The 21,842-nt window shown below is 49.4% G+C and overlaps 2 protein-coding genes and 1 non-coding gene across 13 annotated transcripts; 1 reads left to right on the forward strand and 2 right to left on the reverse strand.

Annotated features, from left to right (window-relative positions):
• Positions 1 to 3,769: 3,769 nt before the first annotated feature.
• Positions 3,770 to 10,265, forward strand: SLC22A7 (solute carrier family 22 member 7). Of its 2 annotated transcripts, XM_042237572.2 has the most exons (10): positions 3,770 to 4,275; positions 4,928 to 5,031; positions 5,145 to 5,299; positions 5,404 to 5,572; positions 6,589 to 6,712; positions 7,041 to 7,150; positions 7,624 to 7,838; positions 8,020 to 8,128; positions 8,850 to 9,056; positions 9,448 to 10,265. In XM_042237572.2, exons 1-10 carry the CDS (start codon positions 3,880 to 3,882, stop codon positions 9,500 to 9,502), a joined length of 1,644 nt encoding a protein of 547 aa, XP_042093506.1. In that variant the 5' UTR covers positions 3,770 to 3,879; the 3' UTR covers positions 9,503 to 10,265. The 2 variants fall into 2 exon arrangements, with proteins under 2 accessions (XP_042093506.1, XP_042093507.1); XM_042237573.2 differs by lacking the exon at positions 8,850 to 9,056.
• On the reverse strand, positions 10,213 to 13,042 carry CRIP3 (cysteine rich protein 3). Of its 10 annotated transcripts, none has more exons than XM_004018842.5 (8): positions 12,968 to 13,042; positions 12,611 to 12,705; positions 12,134 to 12,191; positions 11,907 to 12,038; positions 11,101 to 11,172; positions 10,914 to 11,008; positions 10,768 to 10,825; positions 10,213 to 10,601 (listed from the first exon to the last, which is right to left on the reverse strand). In XM_004018842.5, exons 1-8 carry the CDS (start codon positions 13,008 to 13,010, stop codon positions 10,540 to 10,542), a joined length of 615 nt encoding a protein of 204 aa, XP_004018891.1. In that variant the 5' UTR covers positions 13,011 to 13,042; the 3' UTR covers positions 10,213 to 10,539. The 10 variants fall into 10 exon arrangements, with proteins under 10 accessions (XP_004018891.1, XP_042093508.1, XP_042093512.1 ...); XM_042237574.2 differs by having other exon boundaries at positions 12,863 to 13,042; XM_042237575.2 differs by having other exon boundaries at positions 10,490 to 10,601; positions 10,726 to 10,825; positions 12,863 to 13,042.
• Positions 13,043 to 13,779: 737 nt separating this feature from the next.
• On the reverse strand, positions 13,780 to 13,883 carry LOC114109802 (U6 spliceosomal RNA). The gene has a single exon (XR_003586377.1). It is a non-coding gene; the product is annotated as a U6 spliceosomal RNA (small nuclear RNA).
• Positions 13,884 to 21,842: the final 7,959 nt, after the last annotated feature.

The raw sequence follows: 21,842 nt of genomic DNA on the forward strand, positions 1-21,842 counted from the left end.
TTTCTGTTGGCCTGGACTCTTTTTCCTTTGGGGGATAGTACAAAGCCCAGGCCTTGGGGCTGGGAGTAGGCAGCGGGGAGAGAGCAGGCTGGTGGGAATGTGAGGAGGGACTGTCCTGGAGGTTGGTTGTCTGCAGAAGAGGACATGGAAGCTCAGGCTGCATACAGGTAATTTGCGCAGAGTCACACGGGTGGAAGGGGATGGCCCTGCTGTCTCTGATAGCAAAGCTCGGGCTCTCTCTGCTCCCCTGGCTCCAAGAGACTTTTAAGTGTAGCTTTGTGTAGAGAGGGAAGGGGGAATTTTCATTGCCCCCAAGTTTACAGACAAAAGCACAAGTGTTTGGAAAACCAGAAAGTACAGCAGCTTATAGACAAGGAAGAATAATGATCAGTATTCTAGCAAAATCTATGAAAATCACAAATGAACAGAGCCTCTGACCCAGCATCTCCACTCCTAGAAATGTATCTTTAAGGATATACCTGTAAACTCACCAAATTATATGTCCTAAGTAATTCATGGCAGCATCCTTTGAACTCCGCAAAGCCTCATCTACAATTCCAAAAGCCAGAAAGTTCTGAAAACTGGGAGACAGACATCCCATTAGCTCAGCATCAACTCATTGATATACAAACCTGACAAGACCATTTATAGTCTTTATTAATTCCACTTACCATACATATTTGCAGTGAAGTATTAATGTGTTTGGTTATGGGATGCTGCCTTAGGTCCTATTGGGGTGTTTCCCAATATATGGACTATACACTGAGTTGCCTAACTCTAAATGTATTCTGAATTCTAAAAGATTTTCAATTGTTTGGATCAGAGACTGTAAACCTGTAAAAAGCAAGCGCTGAGAAACAATCTAAATGTCCATTTAATGGGGGCCTTTTAATAGAGCATGTGATGTTGTAGGGTGCTGTGAAGCTCTGCCATGAAGGAGGGGGCTTTTTGTATCTAGTAAAAGGACTGTGTGTGTAATGTCCACCTATTTAGATGAGTTAGAGGCCTCTGGTTGCTTTGGGAGGCCAGGGGGGTGGGGGGAGGGACGCTGCAGTGGAGTGTACTTGCAATACTTTCTGCATTTTGGACCCTAGGTTCAGTATGTGTGAATCTTTCACCTAGACAATACATAAACAACTTCTATCCCAGGGCAGACTCCCAGCACTGCCTGGGATCCGAGGGAAAAGGACGCAGGCTTTGATGTCCTGCTCTCCCTCTGAGAAGACCACCCCACCACAGCTCTGACATCCCAGAGCCTGTGTAACCATCTCCTGTTTCTTTCTTTTGACATGATGCAAGGGAGCTCTAGGGCCTGATTCACTAGCTTTCAGTGGGACCCCCACATGCTTTTACCTTCCTTCTTGTTCAAAAATGTCAAAAGCAGGTCATGTTTGTAATAAACAGGCAAGTGCTAAAAGCATGTAAAATAAAACACAAAAGGCTCCCATCCACAAACCTGACCATCTAGAGGCAATCCTTGTGAACCCGTTGGTGTGTACCATCTCAGACCTTTTAGGTTTATAATAATAGCACTCTTTCCATATGTATTTCTTATAAATAGAGGAGCATATTATACCTACTATTCTGAAAAGCGATTTTTACACCTAACATCTTAAAATACAGATCTTCCTTGTTTTTAGTATATTCATAGAGTTGTACAACCAGTCATCACAATCAAAGTTAGAATATTTCCATCAGCTCCAGAAAGAAACACCATACTTATCAGCAATCACTCCCATTTCTCCCCAACCCCTCAAGCCCGAGGCAACCACTAGTCTATTTTCTGTGTCTGTATCATTTGCCTATTTTGGACATTTCATATCATTGGAATTGCACCATACGTGGCTCTTTGTGACTGCCTTCCTTACCCAGCACGTTTCCAAGGTTGATCCATGTTTAGATCTTATCAGTACTTCATTCCTTTTTAAGGCTGAATGATATTCTGTTGTAGGGATAGACCACATTTTGTTTATCCATTCATCGACTGATAGACTTTGGGTTGCTTCTACCTTTTGGCTACTATGATTATTTCCTTAATACTTATTTATTTATGTCAGGTCTTAGTTGTAACACATAGGATCTTTAAGCTGTGGCATATGAACCCTTAGTTGCATGTTGTGGGATCTTAGCTATGGCATATGGAATCTAGTTTTCTGACCAGGGATCGAACTTGGACTCCCTTCTTTGGGAACATGGAGTCTTAGCCATTGGACCACCAGGGAAGTCCCTGATAAAGGGTTTTAAACAGATATTACCCTGTCGGATCTGTGTTTTAAAATGTTCGTTACAGTGGGTGTGTCGGGGCGGGGGGTGGGAGGTGGGGTGGGGGTAGGGGGTGGGGCAGGTTTGAGAAGGGTGAGACTGGAGCCAGTGGGAGGGGCTTGTATCACTTGTTTTAACCCTCCTGCCAGACTACATGTTCACTGAGGGCAGGGACTGTGGCAGAGGCATCTTTCTACCTTACAAAATGCTGAGGTTGCATTAGAGACTCAATAGCTCTTGTTAATACTACTACCACCCGTCATCACCACCAAATCACTCCCAAGTCTACTAGCATCACCAGTAACACACACCATATCAACAATGTAGCTCTTTCCCCAGAGCTTTCTCAGGGAGTCCAGCCTAGGGCAGACTGGAACATCTCCAGCTCAGCAGCTTGGGTTGAAGACTGTGGCCAGAGTCAGGGGTCCAGGTCTTCTCTCTGCTGCTGAGTCAGTGGCTGGTGACCCCAGGCAGAGGTGTTCTCAGCCTCCCAAATTGTTCTCCTTATCTGTTCAAAGAGGGGGCTAGATTAAATGAGAGATTTTCAAAAAAAATTGTTTTTTCAGCTTAGGCCCTTGAGAAGCTTATTTGCTTAGAAATCTAGAGCCCTTGGAATACGATGTGACAATCTCCCAGCTTTGCCAACCTGGTAGAATCAGATCAGAACGAGTCTGACATTGCTGGCTTCTACTGTGCTTTCGTGGCAGGGGCCATGAATGAGAACTGAGGGGGAAGATCAGACAAATTCTGAGTCTTAGGCATTCACTGCAGGCAACTAGGTTAAGACCTTGGCAAACTCCTTCCTTCCCTACCACCACCCCCCATTCACCACAGGGTAATCTGGGAAGCTCCTGAAATAGAGTCAGAGGGCAGGCAGATGGGACTGTGTGTATGGGAAGAGACCCTGAGTGAAAAAATGGAAGGGTAATGGGTCTGGGATCCCCAGGTCAGCCAGACTGTCTGGTGTGGTTTCAGGTGTGTTTCTGCCTGGGACATATGCTCCAGGTAGGAGTACAGGAAGGCCTCGTGTTCCCTTCCTGTGTACGGGAAGGGTTCTCAGCCGGAAGTACCCTTCACCTGGTTAGGACCTAGATCTCGGTCTTGAATACCGAGCTGCCGGCCAGGCTGTGGCTACAAATAGACACAGATGAACTAAGGCTTCATAGGACAAAGGGCATCCAGGGAGAGCTGGCACTGTGCTCCAGGGGACTTCTCCTTTTAGGGACCCTTGGAAGTGCTGCTGACCAAGGGGCTAGGGCCTCATCTCCCACACACCCAGCTACCCCCTGGCAGCTCAAGGTTACCCCACTTGGTCCTTGAGCACCAATATGTAAGTCACAGAGCCACAATGTCAGTGACTTCTGAGTGGATGGCAGCCCCTCCCCCCTTTTCCCCTCCTCTCCCAGGGAACTAAGCCAGACAGGCAGGGATCCCTGGAGACCTGGGAGGGCCCCATCCTGGGCCAGCCCCTGAGGGCTGGATTCTGACTGAAGGCTTTCTGCTCATCAGTCTGTCTCTCCCGCCTCCAGAGTCCAAGGGTTCAAGTGGTGGGTGGTTTGAGCTGTGCTGGGCACTATAGAGGGAGTCCACGCAGGAGAAGTTTGGTGGGTAAGCAGCATGGGATTCGAGGAGCTGCTAGAGAAGGTGGGCGGCTTTGGGCCCTTCCAGCTGCGGAATGTGGCCCTGCTGGCCCTGCCCCGGATGCTGCTGCCCATGCACTTCCTCTTGCCCATCTTCCTGGCTGCCGTGCCAGCCCACCACTGTGCCCTGCCTGGGGCCCCGGACAACTTCAGCAACCAGGATGCATGGCTGGAGGCCCACCTGCCCCGGGAGCCTGACGGCAGGCTCAGTGCCTGCCTCCGCTTCACCCATCCGCAGGCCCTCCCCAACAGCACGTTGTGGGGAGAGGGGCAGGACCCTGGGGAGCAACCAGAGGGTGAGCCCTCCACAGTGTCCTGTCCTCAGGGCTGGGAGTACAACCACTCGGAATTCTCCTCCACCATTGCAACCGAGGTACCCGAGCTGGGAGGTTGGGGGACATGTGAGTGAATGGGTCTGCCATTGCCTTGGGTGATTACCATGTGGGCATTAGATACATTACTTTACCTTTGAGAGTCACCATTTACCAATCTGTAGATGGGGTCTATAACTTTAAAGCACTGAGCTTAGTTCCTGGCTTGTGGTAAAGGCCCTGTGTAAGAACTGCTATTACCACTTGGGAGGTGATTAGGGCAAGGGAGGAGTAAGTTGGCTCCAGGGAGCTGGGGCAGAGATTTGAGAAGGGTCTTTCTGTTCTAAGAGGTGGAAAAACAATAGAAGACTCCTTCTCTCCCTTCTTTTTTCCAGGCCCCAGGTCTAGGATTTATGTAATTCATCTGAAGGATGGAGGAGGAGGTGGGGGACAGTCTGTCTGGGAAGGAGCAGAACTCTTGTCATCATAGTCAAGGCCTTCCATGGGAAAAAACTGAGGTTGCAGGACTGGGGTGGGGGGCAAAGTTTTCTACCCACAAGCTGGAGGGAATAGTTGGGGACTTATTATCTTACATGGAGGTACCAGGATGGCACAGTTGACCTCAGAAAGCCCCAGGGTCTGGGAGAAGAGGGATTGGTACCAGCTGGAAGGGGCCTATGCCCATAGGAGGCCCCTCCCTGCCTGTTCCTGCAGTGGGACCTTGTGTGTGAGCAGAAAGGCCTGAACAAAGCCACTTCTACCTTCTTCTTCGCCGGTGTGCTGGTGGGGGCCGTGGCCTACGGATACCTGTCTGACAGGTCGGGTGAGGTAGAGGGGGCCAATACGGAGTGGGGTGGGGAACCGTCTTCCACTAACTGTAGTATGGGACTTCCCGTCTACAGGGTGCTGACCCTGCGTGACCCCTGTGCAGGTTTGGGCGGCGCCGCCTGCTGCTGGTGGCCTACGTGAGCTCCCTGGTGCTGGGCCTGGCGTCTGCAGCCTCGGTCAGCTACCTCATGTTTGCCATCACTCGAACCCTCACTGGCATGGCTCTGGCTGGCTTCACCATCATTGTGATGCCACTGGGTAAGGCACGCAAAGAATGGGTAGGACCTACAGTCAAAGGTGAGACTGAGCCCATCTGGCCCTTGCTAACTGTCTTCCTGCCTCCAACCCCTGCCCTGGCCCAGAACTGGAGTGGCTGGACGTGAGACACCGGACCGTGGCAGGTGTCCTGAGCAGCACCTTCTGGACAGGGGGTGTGATGCTGTTGGGACTGATCGGCTACCTGATACGGGATTGGCGATGGCTCCTGCTGACTGTCACCCTGCCTTGTGCCCCAGGCATCCTTACCCTCTGGTGAGACTTGTGGGCAGCTGGGGAGTGGGAGACACAGAAGCCAGAGACAGAATGAATCACTTCCCAGGTGTCTCAGAGGTAAAGAATCCTCCTGCCAATGCAGGAGACGCGGGTTTGATCCCTGGGTCAGGAAGATTCCCTGGAGGAGGAAATGGCAACCCACTCCAGTATTCTTGCCTGGAGAATCCCATGGACAGAGGAGCCTGGTGGGCTACAGTCCATGGGGTTGCAAAGAGTCAGACACGGCCGAGCGACTGAACACACACGCATGGACGAGATTTGAAAGAGAAACTGAGATGAAGAGAAACAGTCAGTGACCAAGAAAGAGAAAGAGAGACAAACATCGGTATAAAGAGGATAGCATCGGGCATGTGAAGGAGAGACAGAGAGAACAAAATATAGATAGAGATGGAATGACAGAGGCAGAACTGCTGAGAGACAGTGAGAGACCAGGACTGAAAGGCAGATTCAGAGGCACAGACAGAGCGACAGGGGAGCTGGGGATGGAGAGACAGAGCAAAGCACAAACAGGCTGGTGCCCGGGACGAGTGGAGCTGGGGCAAAGCCAGCACAGGAGTCCAGACAGGAGGGTGAGAGGCTGGGTGAGGTGGCCACTTCACTGCCTCCCCCAAGTGAACTGGTTTTGGATGATCCCTCTGGGTATGTCTGTGTGTCTGTCTCTCTTTCATCCTCTGCCCTCCTGGTCACCTGTGGGAGAAGTGATAGCTAGTGCTGGGGGCTGAGGTTTTGGGAGTGAGACCAATTCATTTGAGCAGAGCAGGGAATCTCAGGCTGTGGGGTACGTAGGCCTCGGCAAAGAAGAGTGGGCAGAGGTGGCTATGAAATTGGGCCTTAACAGATGAATAGTTCATCAGATGAGGAGGGCTTGGGAAGGGAACATGTTCCAGGCTGAGGGTACTGTGTGGGGAAGAGCCTGGAGGCAGACAGGTGTGCCCAGGAGGGAGATGTGGCTTAGGGCGGCGACTCTGACTGAAGGGCCTCCTCCTGTCCCCCAGGTGGGTGCCTGAATCTGCCCGCTGGCTTCTGACCCAGGGCCGTGTGGAAGAGGCCCACAGGTACCTGCTCCACTGTGCCAGGCTCAATGGGCGGCCTGTGGGTGAGGACAGCCTGAGCCGGGAGGTGAGAGTGAATGCATGTTGTGCTTGTGTGCAAGGGCATGCTTGTGTGTGAGTGTGGGGGTCAGCAGGTTGTGTCAAGGGTCCCCTTCCTGGGGTCCACACTGTGCAAGAAAAGCTCCTGGACCCCAGTAGAACGTCCCAAACTCTTCAGGATGTCCTACTGGCCCTGGTGGGCCACACGCTTTGCTCAGGGCCCGCCCTACTCAGCTCCCACCTGCATCCCCTCCCCCTCTACTGCAGCAGAGGATAGAGATCCAGGGAGAACAAGGTACCTTGCTCAGGCCTCACAGCCGACTCCAGCATCACAAACCCTCCTCCTCCCCCACCAGGCCCTGAACAAAGTGGCTGCGGCGGAGCGGACGGTCCGAAGGCCCTCGTATTTAGACCTGTTCCGGACACCACGGCTGCGGCACACCTCACTGTGCTGCATGGTGGCGTGGTGAGGAGGGCGCTTGACCCGGGCCAGGCGGGGTGGGGGCGGGGCGGGCTCCAGCTGGTGCTGAGTGTGCGAGGACACGGGACAAGTGAAACTGTAACTGCGGGTGGCGGGAGGGTCAGCTTCTGGAGGGACTGGACTCTGGAAGGTCAGGTTGGAGCCGGTGTCAGAGATACGTGGGGTCAAATGCAAGCTCCGCCGCTTCCTAGTGAGCCCTTGGACAGGTAGGTCACTTAGCACCCTGAACCTCAGTGCCTCTGCTGTACGACAGGACGCTATTAGTTCCTATCTCACGGGGTTGTTGTGAAGATTAGGTAAGGGCGTTTGGGCCACCAGAAGGGATTATGGGGACTGGGAAGGTCATGGGCAGTGGGCTCCGAAGGTGGGGAGAGATGGTCCCTCTAAAAGGCCTAAGGCTCCTGAGAGGACAATGGGGCGCGAAGGAGGACCCCTGAGCGGCATCGCGACCTCCTCAGGTTTGGAGTGAACTTCTCTTACTACGGCGTGAGCCTGGACGTGTCGGGACTAGGCCTGAACGTATACCTGACGCAGCTGGTGTTCGGGGCCGTGGAGTTGCCCTCCAAGCTGCTGGTCTATCTGTCGGTGCGCCACGCGGGACGCCGCCTCACGATGGCGGGAACGCTGCTTGGCTCCGCGCTCGCCTTGGGCTTCAGGATACTGGTGTCCCCCGGTGAGCCCCGCCCATTCCCATAGGCCCCGCCCCCTGGCCGACAACCCGCCCCATCCCATCCCGGAAGCCCTGACTCAAGGCCAGTTAAGTCCCGCCCTCACCCGAGACTGCACCTCCTATCCTGGGAGAACCTCGGTTATCCGGCAAGGCCGGCTCACTGCCGGAACCCCTTTCCCTCCAGAGATGAAGTCGTGGAGCACCGCCCTGGCGGTGATGGGGAAAGGTTTTTCTGAAGCTGCCTTCACCACTGCCTACCTGTTTACGTCGGAGTTGTACCCTACCGTGCTCAGGTGAGGGGTCCCAGGCAAGACACCTGGAGGGAGGGCTTGTTAGTCACATCTCTTACTAACATCCTAGACACGTACACCGTACCCCGGTCCCTGTCATCCATTCCTTACAGACCTAATCTGAGCCTTCTGCATTTGTCTAAATCTGGGAAGAGGTGGGGCATTTAATCTTTACAGAGTGACCCTGAGCAAAGTCAGACAACTTCTCTGGGGCTCCTTTAAAAGAAAACAGTCGCAAAAGGCCCCATCTGTCCAACCCATCCCATCCTACTCACTACAGCCTAAGCAAAGCTGCCCTTGAGGGGTTGTCTCTGGACATAAGGCTCTTTCAGGTAGCTACTGACAGGTGGAGAGGAAATGGGCAGACAGCTGGGCCTGTTCAGAAAGCCCTCTGTCTTCTCTAGCACAGCAGTCTGTTCCAGCTGCTGACCTCTTCCTTTCACACCACCCTCTCCCCATCCTCTTTCTAATGACTTCTTTATTTTCCTTCTGCAGTACCTGACTGGTACTATCAGAACAGGAGCCCATCCTCCTGTGGGTGCTGGCTCGAGGGCCCCTGGGCTTGGGGGTGGGTGGGAAGACCACCTGAAAGAAGCCCCAGTTTTCTTAGCTGTCTGGGGAGAAGGGGGCACCAGGGCCTGCCAGCCCAGAAGGGGAGCCCCGTGAGGCATGACTACAAGTAATTTCAAGTACCAGCCCTCTCCTCCGTCCTCTTTCTGAACAGACAGACGGGGATGGGGCTGACTGCACTGGTGGGCCGGCTAGGGGGGTCTTTGGCCCCACTGGCAGCCTTGCTGGACGGAGTATGGCTGTCATTGCCCAAGCTCGCTTATGGGGGGATCGCCCTGCTGGCTGCCTGCACTGCCCTCCTGCTACCAGAGACAAAGCAGGCACAGTTGCCAGAGACCATCCAAGATGTGGAGAGGAAGAGGTGTGTGCACAGGACTGTGTCTGTGTGAGCACGTGCATGTGGGTATGGGTGCCCAGGTCCCTGACATCTAAGATTCAGAGAGGGAGCCATGTCAGCACATGTGTATTCAGTCATGTGTGCAAGTGTGCATGGGAGCATGACCTGTAGTGTGTATAAAAGTGTCCATGAGTCCATACCTGTGTGTGTGTCCAGGAAGAAGAGGATGTGTACACACACTCAAGTATGCCTACATGTCAGGGATGTGTTAGGCATGTGTGGGAGTCACTTGTGGGAGTGCATGTGTTTGCATGTCAAGAGCTGGGGGGAGCCCCAGGCCAGCCCTCAGGGGCAGGCTGGGGTGGTTGGCTGAGAGGCTAAACCCCACCATTGCTCATGACTCCTTCCTCCCCAGTGCCCCATCCAGTCTTCAGGAGGAAGAGATGCCCATGAAGCAGGTCCAAGACTGAGTGGTATTGAGGCCAGGCCCTCTACAGAAGTTCTGCAGCAGGGGCTAAGAGAACAGAAGGGCAGGCCCTGGGACTGGGGCTGGGGGCAGCGAGCCCTCTGCCTGGGGCTGCAGTTGCTCTCTCTCTGTTCTCATCCAGTCTGACTATTTGGCCTCCGGTAAAACAGCAGCTTCCCAGAATGCAGTGGGCTGCTGGAGAAGTCTGGCACCCCTCTCATGGCTGGGAGGATTTTGTAAATAGAGGTGCCCCTGAAGCTGTGGGATAAGCCCTGGATGAAAAGCCACTGAGTCTGGCCCTGGTTCTGGTCGCAGCTTTGTCACTGACTTCTGGGTGACCTTGGGCTTGTGACTTTCCCTTTCTGGTCATCTCTCAAATGGATAATGAAGCCTCTTAGCAGACCTCACCACAGGATCTATCTCCTCTCATGCTCAAATGAGATGCTAAGGTGCTTCTTCTAGACATGGTGCTAAAGAAATAACTGTCCTATGATACTTCTGGTACCAGTAGGTCTGGTGGGCATGCTGTCCACTGTGTGGGGCTGGGGCTGCCTGGTGCCAGAGCCAGGGAGCCAGGAGAACAGAGCTCTTTGTTCCTGTGGCTGACTTTGCTACCTCCCAGGCACTCTGCAGGTTAATGCACCCCCTCACCCCTACACTCCCCACCCTGCAACCCACTGTCTAGGCCTCATGTCTAAAGAAGAATTGAAGGCATGGGAGCTAACATTTTATTGGAGAAGCAAAAATAAACACACATTTTATGAGTACCTTGAAGTTACAGAATTTGCTGGGTCAAGCGATTGGAAAGACCAAGAGGCTATCCTTCAAGTGAGGTGGCCTGTGTCCCTGACCAGATAGGAATGGGAGAGGGAGGAGCTGGCAGAGAAAGTCTAGACTCTGGTCTACCATGGAGCCTAGGCCCAGGCCACCAGAATCCCACCTTCTCCCACTCTCTTGGAACTAGAAAATTCTGTAGCTTCCACTGGACCATGGAGGGGTTGATGGAAGACCCGGGTTAGTGTGACCTTTCCTGTGAGTATTTCATTTAGATTTTATCTCCACGGGGTCATAGATGTAGCAGCCCACATCACCAATGTTCACACCTGAAGGAGAGAACCCCATTACCAAGGGCCTTGGGGCTAGGGGTTGCTGGGCTGAAGGCTGGAGGGAACTGGGAGGGGTCTGCAGTGTGTTTGACCACAGGGGAAATTGTCCACACAGACCTACATGCCATACTTCAGGCCCAGTGTCTGGGTTGGGGCTGCCCACCTTTGGGGCCAAACAGGTAGCCATAGCAGGGAATGTGGCAGTAGGGGGCGCCGTCATGCTGGGACACAGAGAAAAAGAGAGACATCTCAGCTTGGCTCTTTTCCAGCCTCCCTCCCAGCCTAGTCACCCACCCTTGCCCTGCTCACCTCAGCGTGACTCCCAGCAGTCAGGGTCTTCCGGCACCGCTGGCACCTCAGACAGGGTCGGTGCCAATTTCTGCCCAAAGACATCACCGTCTCAGCTGGTGGAGGAGAGGTGGTAGTTCCAGGGACAGAGCAGGGAGGCCCACTTGCCTGGCACCACCTCCCTCCCCTAGCTTCTGTTGTCACTTACCAAAATAGACGGGTTCCTCACAGCCCGGGCACAACGAGGTCTCCCCAGTGAATGTCTTCATGTGGGGAGGGCCTTTAAGAGGAAGAGGCCCCCAGCTAGGGCTAAGGTGGGAGCCAAGCCTAATCAGGGCCCATCAGCCCTGACTTGTATATGGCACTGTCCTCTTCCAAAAGCCAGGCTCATCCCACAGCCTCCCACCCACATGGACATGAGCCTGCTTTTCTCAGGCAGAGCTGAGTCCCCTCTGACTCCATCTCCTGCCTCATCCCTGTCTGTAGGAGGGACCACCTGCTCCCTTCTCATCCTCCCAGGGCCTCAGGTGCCCACCAGCCCAACTCTGTCAGCAACCCAATCCTCAGGAAACCTGAGCTGATACAGGAGCTGGCCAGGGCAGGGGTGTCAGGTGTTGGGGAGCACAGTGTCACCGTCCACTCAGGGGATGAAGGAACAGGGAGGGAGAGAAATGAAAGAACGTGAGGGGCTGGCCCATCTCAGTGACCCTTCACACTAGGTTATTCCTTCCACGGCCCTGACCTGGGAGAGGCCTGAGTTCTAGGCCAGCTTTGCCTCTGATTAACTGTGTGACTGCACAAGTTCACTTGCCCTCTACAGACCATAGTTTCCTCACCTGTAAAGTGGGAGTGATAATGCCATCTGCCCAATTTACCTCTTACCCAGTAGCTGACATGAGGAAATATTAGAAAAGGAGCCACGGAGAAGACTTTGCCATGAACAAAGTTGTAGGCATGTGAAGCGGAGGACTAGGTGGAATACTGCCACCTGGCCCACCTCCCAATCTCACTTACTTTTCTTGCCCTGAGGGAGGCCAGTCCTGGGCCTGGGGGGGCTGAAGCTGCTGGGGCTAAGGCGAGTGATGCTGGCAGGTGTGGGAGTGGGAGGTTTGTAGAGGTAGGAGCCCACACCACCAATGTTCACCCCTGCAGAGAGAAGAGGGGAGGTAGGCTTGAGTCTCCAGCTCCCAGGCACACAGAGGGTTCTGCTATCCCCTGGCCCTTTCCAGACTGGTACTTACCTCTGGGTCCAAAGAGAGCCCCATAGCATGGTTTGTGGCAATACGGCCTTCCGTTGTGCTAGGTACAAGCAGAGGGAAGAGGACTGCTTAGGGCTCATCAGGGCCTCTCCTATGCCCCACAGGCTTTTCCCCAAGACAGCTGCCAGGTGTGGCTGTCTACTGGCCTGGGCTGGAGGGAATGGGAGGAGTGAGGGGTGAGCTGGCATACTAGAATTGCCACAGTGGCCAGGGAAAAAGGGAAAGAGCAGGTCAGGAAGCACAGCTGCTTCCCTCCCCTACCCCACAAAAGCCTCGGGATCTATCAGCACAATTCAGGCTCCCCACATCCTGGCTTGTATGGTACCTATTGCGTAGGTGATCTTGGGAGTTGGCTACTGAAGCTGCCTTGGTGGGCAGATGGGACTGAAACGGGGCGCGGGGGCTGGTATCTCAGGGATAGTGACAGATACAGAGCTGTGCGCGCTAGCCAGGCCTCACCTCTGCATGCCCTCCTGGGGACAGGACGCTGTGGCAGTGCTCACATTTCAGGCAGAATGGGTGCCAGTTCTTGCCCAGGGAGCTCACTTTCTCTGCTGTGGAGGACAAGGTGGAATCGGGCAGAGGGGAGCCAGGCCAAGCAGAAGGCGCCCTCCTTTCCCCTCTTGTTCCCGCCCACCCTGGCTCCTAGAGGCGAGGGGGAGTGTCTCCGGGAGGCCAGCTCCATTCCGCCCCGAGTGCCCAGCAACCCACAGGTGGAAGGAAGGTCCGGAACTAGTCGCCAGCTCCTTGCGTCCTCAGGGAACCCAGTAGCTCTCACTTGCCCCGTCTTCTCCCCTTTCTCCACCCAGGCCTCACCAAAGAAAACTGGTTGCTGACAACGCGGGCAGGTCCAGCTCATGGCTCCGCTCTGAGCTGCAGGTGCCGTACAGTGCAGAGGCGAGTCAGCCTTGGCTCAGTTCCCGCCCCCTCTGCTGGCCCCGCCCATGGCTTGGCCCCAGCCTCTTAGGGCGGAATCTGCTGCTTCTTGGTTCCAATCGGCCGGCAGAAATTTAGACCCACTCCACCTGGGGAACGCAGGCGACTTTTACTTCCAACAACTGTCTCGGACCAGTGGACAGGAGAGAAGGCCCTGAGGCTAGACTGGGAGGGGACGGAGTAACGAGGACGCCTAGAAAGGTGGCAATAGTTTCTGGTTGGTAAAGAGGGGAAAACTGTTCACAGTGTAGACGCCAGGAAAACACTATTATTTCCCCGATGTGAGGAGTTAGGCATTCTTTGAAATGGTTTAATTTCGCCTCATTAGTAGCAGACGGTTAAGAACGGAATCCGGAGCTCATCTCTGTTGAGCAAATTACTCAACTTACTTTCCTTCAGGCAAATTACTTAACTTTCTTCTGCCTCCATTCTTTTTTTAAAAAATTGGAAGATAATTGCTTGACAATATTGTGTTGGTTGCTGCCATAAATCACCGTGAATCAGCCGTCGGGTAGGTATACATATGCCCCCTCCCTCTTGAATCTCCTTCCCCAACCTCCCACTCCATCCCACACCTCTGAGCTATCACAGAGCACCGGATTTGAATTCCTGCCTCATAAAGCAAATTTCCACTGGCTGTCTAATTTTACATACAGTAATGTAAATGTTTCGATGCTACTCTTTCAATTTGTAAAAATATGGAAGGGTTCTCCAATTTGCGTGTCATCCTTGTGCAGGGACCATACTAATCTCTGTATCGTTCCAGTTTTAGTGTTTGTGCTGCCAAAGTGAGCACCTGCCTCCATTCTTATCTGTACAATGAGTAGTGAAATAGATTTCTTCCTCATAGGATTGTGGTGAGAATTACATAAGTTAATACGTGCAAAGTGCTCAAACAGCACTTGGCACCTAAATGCTATAAAGTGATAACTATCATTATGATAGATCCCATAATGAATTCAAAACTCTTAGTTTGGAAGCCCCAAAACGTGGTCAAAACATGGTTTGCTCAGAAAATTATAATGCTTATTAAATTTAAAAGTATAATTTCAAACAATTACATATTTCTATTTTAATATTAAAAGTAGACCAGCAATGCTTCAAAGGACATTCCAAAGAAATATAAACCCACAAAATGAGAGTAAGTATTTGCAAACATATATCTGATAAGGATATTGTAATCAGAATAAAGGACTTTTATGACCTAACAGACTGGTTCCAAATAGGAAAAGGAGTACGCCAAGGCTGTATATTGTCACCCTGCTTATTTAACTTCTATGCAGAGTACATCATGAGAAACGCTGGGCTGGAAGAAGCACAAGCTGGAATCAAGATTGCCAGGAAAAATATCAATAACCTCAGATATGCAGATGACACCACCCTTATGGCAGAAAGTGAAGAGGAACTCAAAAGCCTCTTGATGAAAGTGAAAGAGGAGAGAGAAAAAGTTGGCTTAAAGCTCAACATTCAGAAAACGAAGATCATGGCATCTGGTCCCATCACTTCATGGGAAATAGATGGGAAACAGTGGAAACAGTGTCAGACTTTATTTTGGGGGGCTCCAAAATCACTGCAGATGGTGATTGCAGCCATGAAATTAAAAGACGCTTTCTCTTTGGAAGAAAAGTTATGACCAACCTAGATAGTATATTCAAAAGCAGAGACATTACTTTGCTGACTAAGGTCCGTCTAGTCAAGGCTATGGTTTTTGCTGTGGTCATGTATGGATGTGAGAGTTGGACTGTGAAGAAGGCTGAGTGCTGAAGAATTGATGTTTTTGAACTGTGGTGTTGGAGAAGACTCTTGAGAGTCCCCTGGACTGCAAAGAGATCCAACCAGTCCATTCTAAAGGAGATCAGTCCTGGGTGTTCTTTGGAAGGAATGATGCTAAAGCTGAAACTCCAGTACTTTGGCCACCTCATGAGAAGAGTTGACTCATTGAAAAAGACTCTGATGCTGGGAGGGATTGGGTGCAGGAGGAGAAGGGGATGACAGACGAGATGACTGGATGGCATCACCGACTCGATGGATGTGAGTTTGAATGAACTTTGGGAGTTGGTGATGGACAGGGAGGCCTGGCATGCTGCAATTCATGGGGTCACAAAGAGTCAGACATGACTGAGCGACTGAACTGAACTGATGACCTAACGATAAAAAGACAACCCAATTAAAAACTGGGAAAAGAATTTGAATAGACATTTTTCCAAAGAAGATATACAAAGGTTAACAACACATGAAATGACACTCTACATCGTTTGTCATTAGGGAAATGAAATCAGTACCACAAGGAGATATTATTTTATACCTACTAAATGGCTATCATTAAAAAAAATGAGTGTTAGTGAGGATGTGGCAAAATTGGAATCCTCATACAATGTTGATGGGAATATAAAATGTAAAATAGGCAATTCTTCAAAAAGTTAAACTCAGAGTTACCATATGACCCAGCAATCGCAGCCCTAGGTGCAACTGACTACACAAACACAAAAAGCATCTGTCCACACAAAAACTTGAACATGAATATTCATAGTACTATACTAACTGCTGTTCACAATAGCCAAAAGGTGGAAAAACCCAAAGTCCATCAACTGATGAATGGATAAACAAAACACACTCTATGACAGACTATCTGTGATAGACTATTCTTTGGCCATAGAAAAAAATGAAGCACTGATTCAAGCTACAACATGAGTGAACCATAAAAACACTGGTAAGAAGCTGGATGCATAACACCATGTATTGTATGATTTCATTTATATGAAACATCCAGAATAGGAAAATCCATAAAGACAGAAAACAGATTAGTTGTTCCCAGGGGTTTAGGGGAGGGACAGTTGGAAGTATCTACTAGTGAGGACCAGGTCTCCTTATGGGGAAATGAAAATGATCTGGCATTAGACAGTGGTGATATCTTGTGAATATACTAAAGATCATAGGTGTGTACCTTTAAAAGGGTGACACCTTTAAAAGGGTGACATTTACGGTATGTGGATAATGTCTTAATAATAATGCCTGAAGGGGACTACTTAAAAAAAAAAAAAAATTAGTTCGGCAAATGAGGGGCAGAAGAGAGATTACTTTGCACCAGGGCCCCAGCTGAGGAGACAGTCCCCTAATGAAATATCATTTAAAGTTTTGGGGAGTAAATGCTTCTGTTTTGTCAAGTCAGTTCAGAAAAGGCTGAAGGGGGCATGTGTGCTAAATCCATCACTGGGCTGCAACTGCCCTGTTGGGGGAAAAGTTCTATTTGTGTCTTAGGAGTTGGAGAATGTCTCTGAACTTCAGTCCCCTCATCTGGGCAATGGGGATATGACTGGTGTCTGAACTCTATTCCACACTCCTGTTTCCTCACTTGTCTCTGTGAGTATTTTCTGCTTCTAACAACACTTATTTTACCCTCCTTAGTGACTCCTACAGGTGGAAGGCTTACACATTGTAAAATAAACTTTTCTATGCTTTCTCATCGTTTCTTGTTTGGGGAATATTCAAGATCCTTAGTTTTGTAATTGTTTTCTGAAAGGATTCAATAAACTTGAAAAATTACGCTCCACTGATATTGTACTGTCATGTTTCTGCCTCTTTCATGTATTTCTTCTTCAAAAAGGCAGTTCGAGGTTCACTGCCTTTTGCACTCTCTGGCTTTCTGAAGAAAGTCCCACATTAGGAGTTTGGGAGGACTTCATTGTTTTATTCCTGGACATGCTGCCCCCTTCAGGAAGGCTAACTTCATCAGTCCAAGGATCTGTCCTCAGAATTTCCAGGGCACATCAAATAATCCTTTTTTAAGGTTCCCTACCTCTTCCTGCATTGGGTCACCTTGTGCTCATGCCTCAGGCTCCTGGTTGGGTTATCTTTACCCTGGCTTCCAGTATAGGGCTCCACACAGAGAAACAAGCATTGAACTGTGACTACCATGCTGTGTTCATACAACTTGCAAGGAGTCAGGGGGTAGGTCCTTTACTGCTCCCCATCTTCTGTGGCCTTCCTATATTGAATGGCCACAACAAATATAATATGCCTCATCTTTTCTATTTCAGTGCTTATGAAAGACTAGCAAAGTCTAGTCTTTCAAATATTTTCAAATATTCCTTTCCAAGTATTTGCCATCCATGTACAGGTACAGCAAATCACAGTATTCCACTCTTCTTCCCTGCCTGGCTTCCATTATTCTGACTCTAACCCAAGAGTCTTTGTAAAGAATATTAACAGGGCAAATTAACATCTCTTGTAAGAATGCATTTGCAGTTACTGACAGCGGTTGTTTTGAATACTTTATGTGACTAAAGCCTCTAAAATATTGTATCAAATACCACAAATAAGTCCAGTTGAGTCTAAGTATTACCTACTCAACTGAGAGGGTATAGTTTGTATCATCTAAGGGCAGGCCCCTCTTTTATCAAGATGACTATTCCCCTAATTGCCCCCTGCTTTTTCCTACACATTCCTGTCATAGTATCTGTAACGTTGTTTTACACTTGTTTACTTTTCTAACTTTCTTCAGTTGACAGGTTGAGACTTACTTATAAGTGTATCTATAGTACCAAGTTTAATGGGGGTATTCAGCAAATGATAGTTATTATTACTAGTACACTACTACTAGGCTTCAGCAATACTGAACCGTGAACTCCCTGATGTTCAAGCTGGTTTTAGAAAAAGCAGAGGAACCAGAGATCAAATTGCCAACATCTGCTGGATCGTGGAAAAGCAAGAGAGTTCCAGAAAAACATCTATTTCTGCTTTATTGACTATGCCAAAGCCTTTGACTGTGTGGATCACAAGAAACTGTGGAAAATTCTGAAAGAGATGAGAATACCAGACCACCTAACCTGCCTCTTGAGAAATCTATATGCAGGTCAGGAAGCAACAGTTAGAACTGGACATGGAACAACAGACTGGTTCCAAATAGGAAAAGGAGTATGCCAAGGCTGTATATTGTCACCCTGCTTATTTAACTTCTATGCAGAGTACATCATGAGAAACGCTGGACTGGAAGAAACACCAGCTGGAATCAAGATTGCCAGGAGAAATATCAATAACCTCAGATATGCAGATGACACCACCCTTATGGCAGAAAGTGAAGAGGAACTCAAAAGCCTCTTGATGAAAGTGAAAGAGGAGAGAGAAAAAGTTGGCTTAAAGCTCAACATTCAGAAAACGAAGATCATGGCATCTGGTCCCATCACTTCATGGGAAATAGATGGGGAAACAGTGGAAACAGTGTCAGACTTTATTTTGGGGGGCTCCAAAATCACTGCAGATGGTGATTGCAGTCATGAAATTAAAAGACGCTTACTCCTTGGAAGAAAAGTTATGACCAACCTAGATAGTACATTCAAAAGCAGAGACATTACTTTGCTGACTAAGGTCCGTCTAGTCAAGGCTATGGTTTTTGCTGTGGTCATGTATGGATGTGAGAGTTGGACTATGAAGAAGGCTGAGTGCTGAAGAATTGATGCTTTTGAACTGTGGTGTTAGAGAAGACTCTTGAGAGTCCCCTGGACTGCAAAGAGATCTAACCAGTCCATTCTGAAGGAGTTCAACCCTGGGATTTCTTTGGAAGGAATGATGCTAAAGCTGAAACTCCAATACTTTGGCCACCTCATGCGAAGAGTTGACTCATTGGAAAAGACTCTGATGCTGGGAGGGATTGGGGGCAGGAGAAGGGGACGACCGAGGATGAGATGGCTGGATGGCATCACTGACTTGATGGACATGAGTCTGAGTGCACTCCGGGAGATGGTGATGAACAGGGAGGCCTGGGGTGCTGTGATTCATGGGGTCGCAAAGAGTCAGACACGACTGAGCAACTGAACTGAACTATTAGGAGAGTGAAAAGGCTGGCTTAAAATTCAATGTTTAAAAAACAAAGATCATGGCATCTGGTCCCATCACTTCATGGCATAGATGAGGAAACAATGGAAACAGTGACAGACTTTCTTAGGCTCCAAAATCACTGCAGGCAGTGACTGCCGCCATGAAATTAAGACACTTGCTCGTTGGAAGAAAAGCTATGACCAACCTAGACAGCATATGAAAAAACAGAGACATTACTTTGCCGACAAAGGTCCATACAGTCAAAGCTATGGCTTTTCCAGTAGTCATGTATAGATGTGAGAGTTGGACCACAAAGAAGGCTGAGTGCTGAAGAACTGATGCTTTTGAACTGTGGCACTGGATAAAACTCTTGAGAGTCCCTTGGACTGCAAGGCGCTCAAATCAGTCAATCCTAAAGGAAATCAATCTTGCATATTCATTGGAAGGACTGATGCTGAAGCTGAAACTCCAACACTTTGGCCACCTGATGGGAAGAGCCGACTGACTGGAAAAGACCTTGATGCTGGGAAAGACTGAAGGCAAGAGACGGGGAAGACAGAGGATGAGATGGTTGGATGGCATCACTGACTCAATGGAACATCAGTTTAAGCAAACTCCAGGAAACAGTGAAGGACAGGGAAGCCTGGCATGCTGCAGTCCATGGGATCAGAGTTGGACATCACTAAGCAACTGAACAACTACTCAGTCAGTCAGTTCAGTCACTCAGTTGTGTCTGACTCTTTGTGACCCCATGAATCACAGCACGCCAGGCCTCCCTGTCCATCACCAACTCCTGGAGTTTACTCAAACTCATGTCCGTCGAGTCAGTGATGCCATCCAGCCATCTCATCGTCTGTCATCCCCTTCTCCTCCTGCCCCCAATCCCTCCCAGCATCAGAGTCTTTTCCAATGAGTCAACTCTTCGCATGAGGTGGCCAAAGTACTGGAGTTTCAGCTTTAGCATCAGTCCTTCCAATGAACACCCAGGACTGATCTCCTTTAGAATGGACTGGTTGGATCTCCTTGCAGTCCAAGGGACTCTCAGGAGTCTTCTCCAACACCACAGTTCAAAAACATCAATTCTTCAGCGCTCAGCTTTCTTCACAGTCCAACTCTCACATCCATACGTGACCACTGGAAAAACCATAGCCTTGTCTAGACAGACCTCTGTTGGCAAAGTAATGTCTCTGCTTTTGAATATGTTATCTAGGTTGGTCATAACTTTCCTTCCAAGGAGTAAGCTACTATTAAAATCTCCCATTAACACTTCACATTGTATTGTTAGGTATATATATGTTTTGTAATTGTTTTCTTGATTAATTGACCCTTTATCATTGTTGTTAGGTGAAAAAACAAGCTTTTCAACTCTAGGTGAGTGGTAAATGGAGATAATGACCTCCAGCACCTGGAGGACTGTCACAGGGGAGAGGTGTTACTACTGCTGAGGTCCCTGAACAGAAGTCATAGGGGAGCAGATGTGGATTCAGTCTAAGAAAAGAACCTGCTAATACAGCCAAACATGGAGTGGCTGCTTCGGACAGTAGTGAGCTTCCTGTCTTTGGATGTTACAAGTAATGCTGGAGAACAAACCAACTGTTCATCAGTGTTGCAGAAAAAATCCAAGCATCATATACAGACATCTTTAAGGTTTCTTCATAATTTGATGATATATTGTGATTCCATTCCCCAAGAGGGTTTGAAATTTGTGCTAGCAAGGGAGCATTGCTAAAATAGTGGCAGCTAACACCTATGGAATGCCAATCACAGGTACTGTACTTGTTATTTCTGATCTAACAACAATGTGGTAATGGATTTCAATGTTACATTACCAATTGTACAGAAAAGGAAAGTGGCTTGGAGAGGTTAAGAAATGTGTTCAATATTATACATTAATAGACCTTCATGCATCTGACTCTTGAGTTCATATTTTTCTACCTGATGCTCCTAAGTATGGTTTCTGCTAAGCTATCCATGTGTTTCAGTCTGAAAGGATACTACACTTGTCTGCATAGCATCTCTGTACCTGAAGATAAGAGGGCCTATCCAGGTAACTAATGGGTTGAGATACAAGAGGCAGGGAAATGTCATTAAAACTTTTCCATGGCTTCTTAGCACCAAGATAAAGTATTGTCTTAATTAATGTATTTTTGGCAGTATTGGGTCTTTGTTGCTGTGTGCAGGGCTTCTGTAGTTGTGGCACTGGGGATAATCTTCATTGTGGTGCACAGGCTTCTCATTGTGGTGGCTTCTCTTGTTGCATAGCACAGGCTATAGGCATGCTGGCTTCAGCAGTTGTGGTGCATGGGCTCAGGTGCCCTGCAGTATATGGGATCTTCCTAGACCAGGGATCAAACTTGTGTCCCCTGCACTGACAGGCAGATTCTCAACCAGTGGCCCACCTGGGAAGTCCCTCAAGATAAAATTTTTAACTTGGTTCTAGGATTCTCCGCCTTTCCAGTCTTCTAAGCCATTTCTCCTGTTGCCTCAATTTCTGTAATTATACTAAACGAGCTTCTTAAATCTGCCAAGTTATTTCCTGCATTAGGGCCTTTGCAGATGCTACCTCTTTTCTGGGAACTTGCTTCTCCAATATCTTCACCTCACTAACTCCTGCCTAACCTCAGCTCTCCCCCTCACCTATTTAGTACCAGGCTATTGGCCCCAGGCACTCCCTCCTACAGCATCCTGTGCTGAGGGTAGAGGGAGTGCAACCTATGATAGCTATGTTTTCCCTTCCTGAGTGCTGAACCAAATGAGGAAAAAGAAGTCTGCCAACTTTCTGCCCACCTCTCCTGCCACAATCTAGGCTCTGTCTACCCCATTAGTCTGTGACCCTGTGAAGGCAGGACCCAGGACTATGTATGCTTCCAGTGTCTTGCTCAATTTCTGGCACATGGTGCTCAATAAATATTTTTTGGTGAATGAATGTTAAATGTTGCAC

Source organism: Ovis aries, chromosome 20, assembly GCF_016772045.2.
Source record: "Ovis aries strain OAR_USU_Benz2616 breed Rambouillet chromosome 20, ARS-UI_Ramb_v3.0, whole genome shotgun sequence".
NCBI classification, from domain to species: Eukaryota; Metazoa; Chordata; class Mammalia; order Artiodactyla; family Bovidae; genus Ovis; species Ovis aries.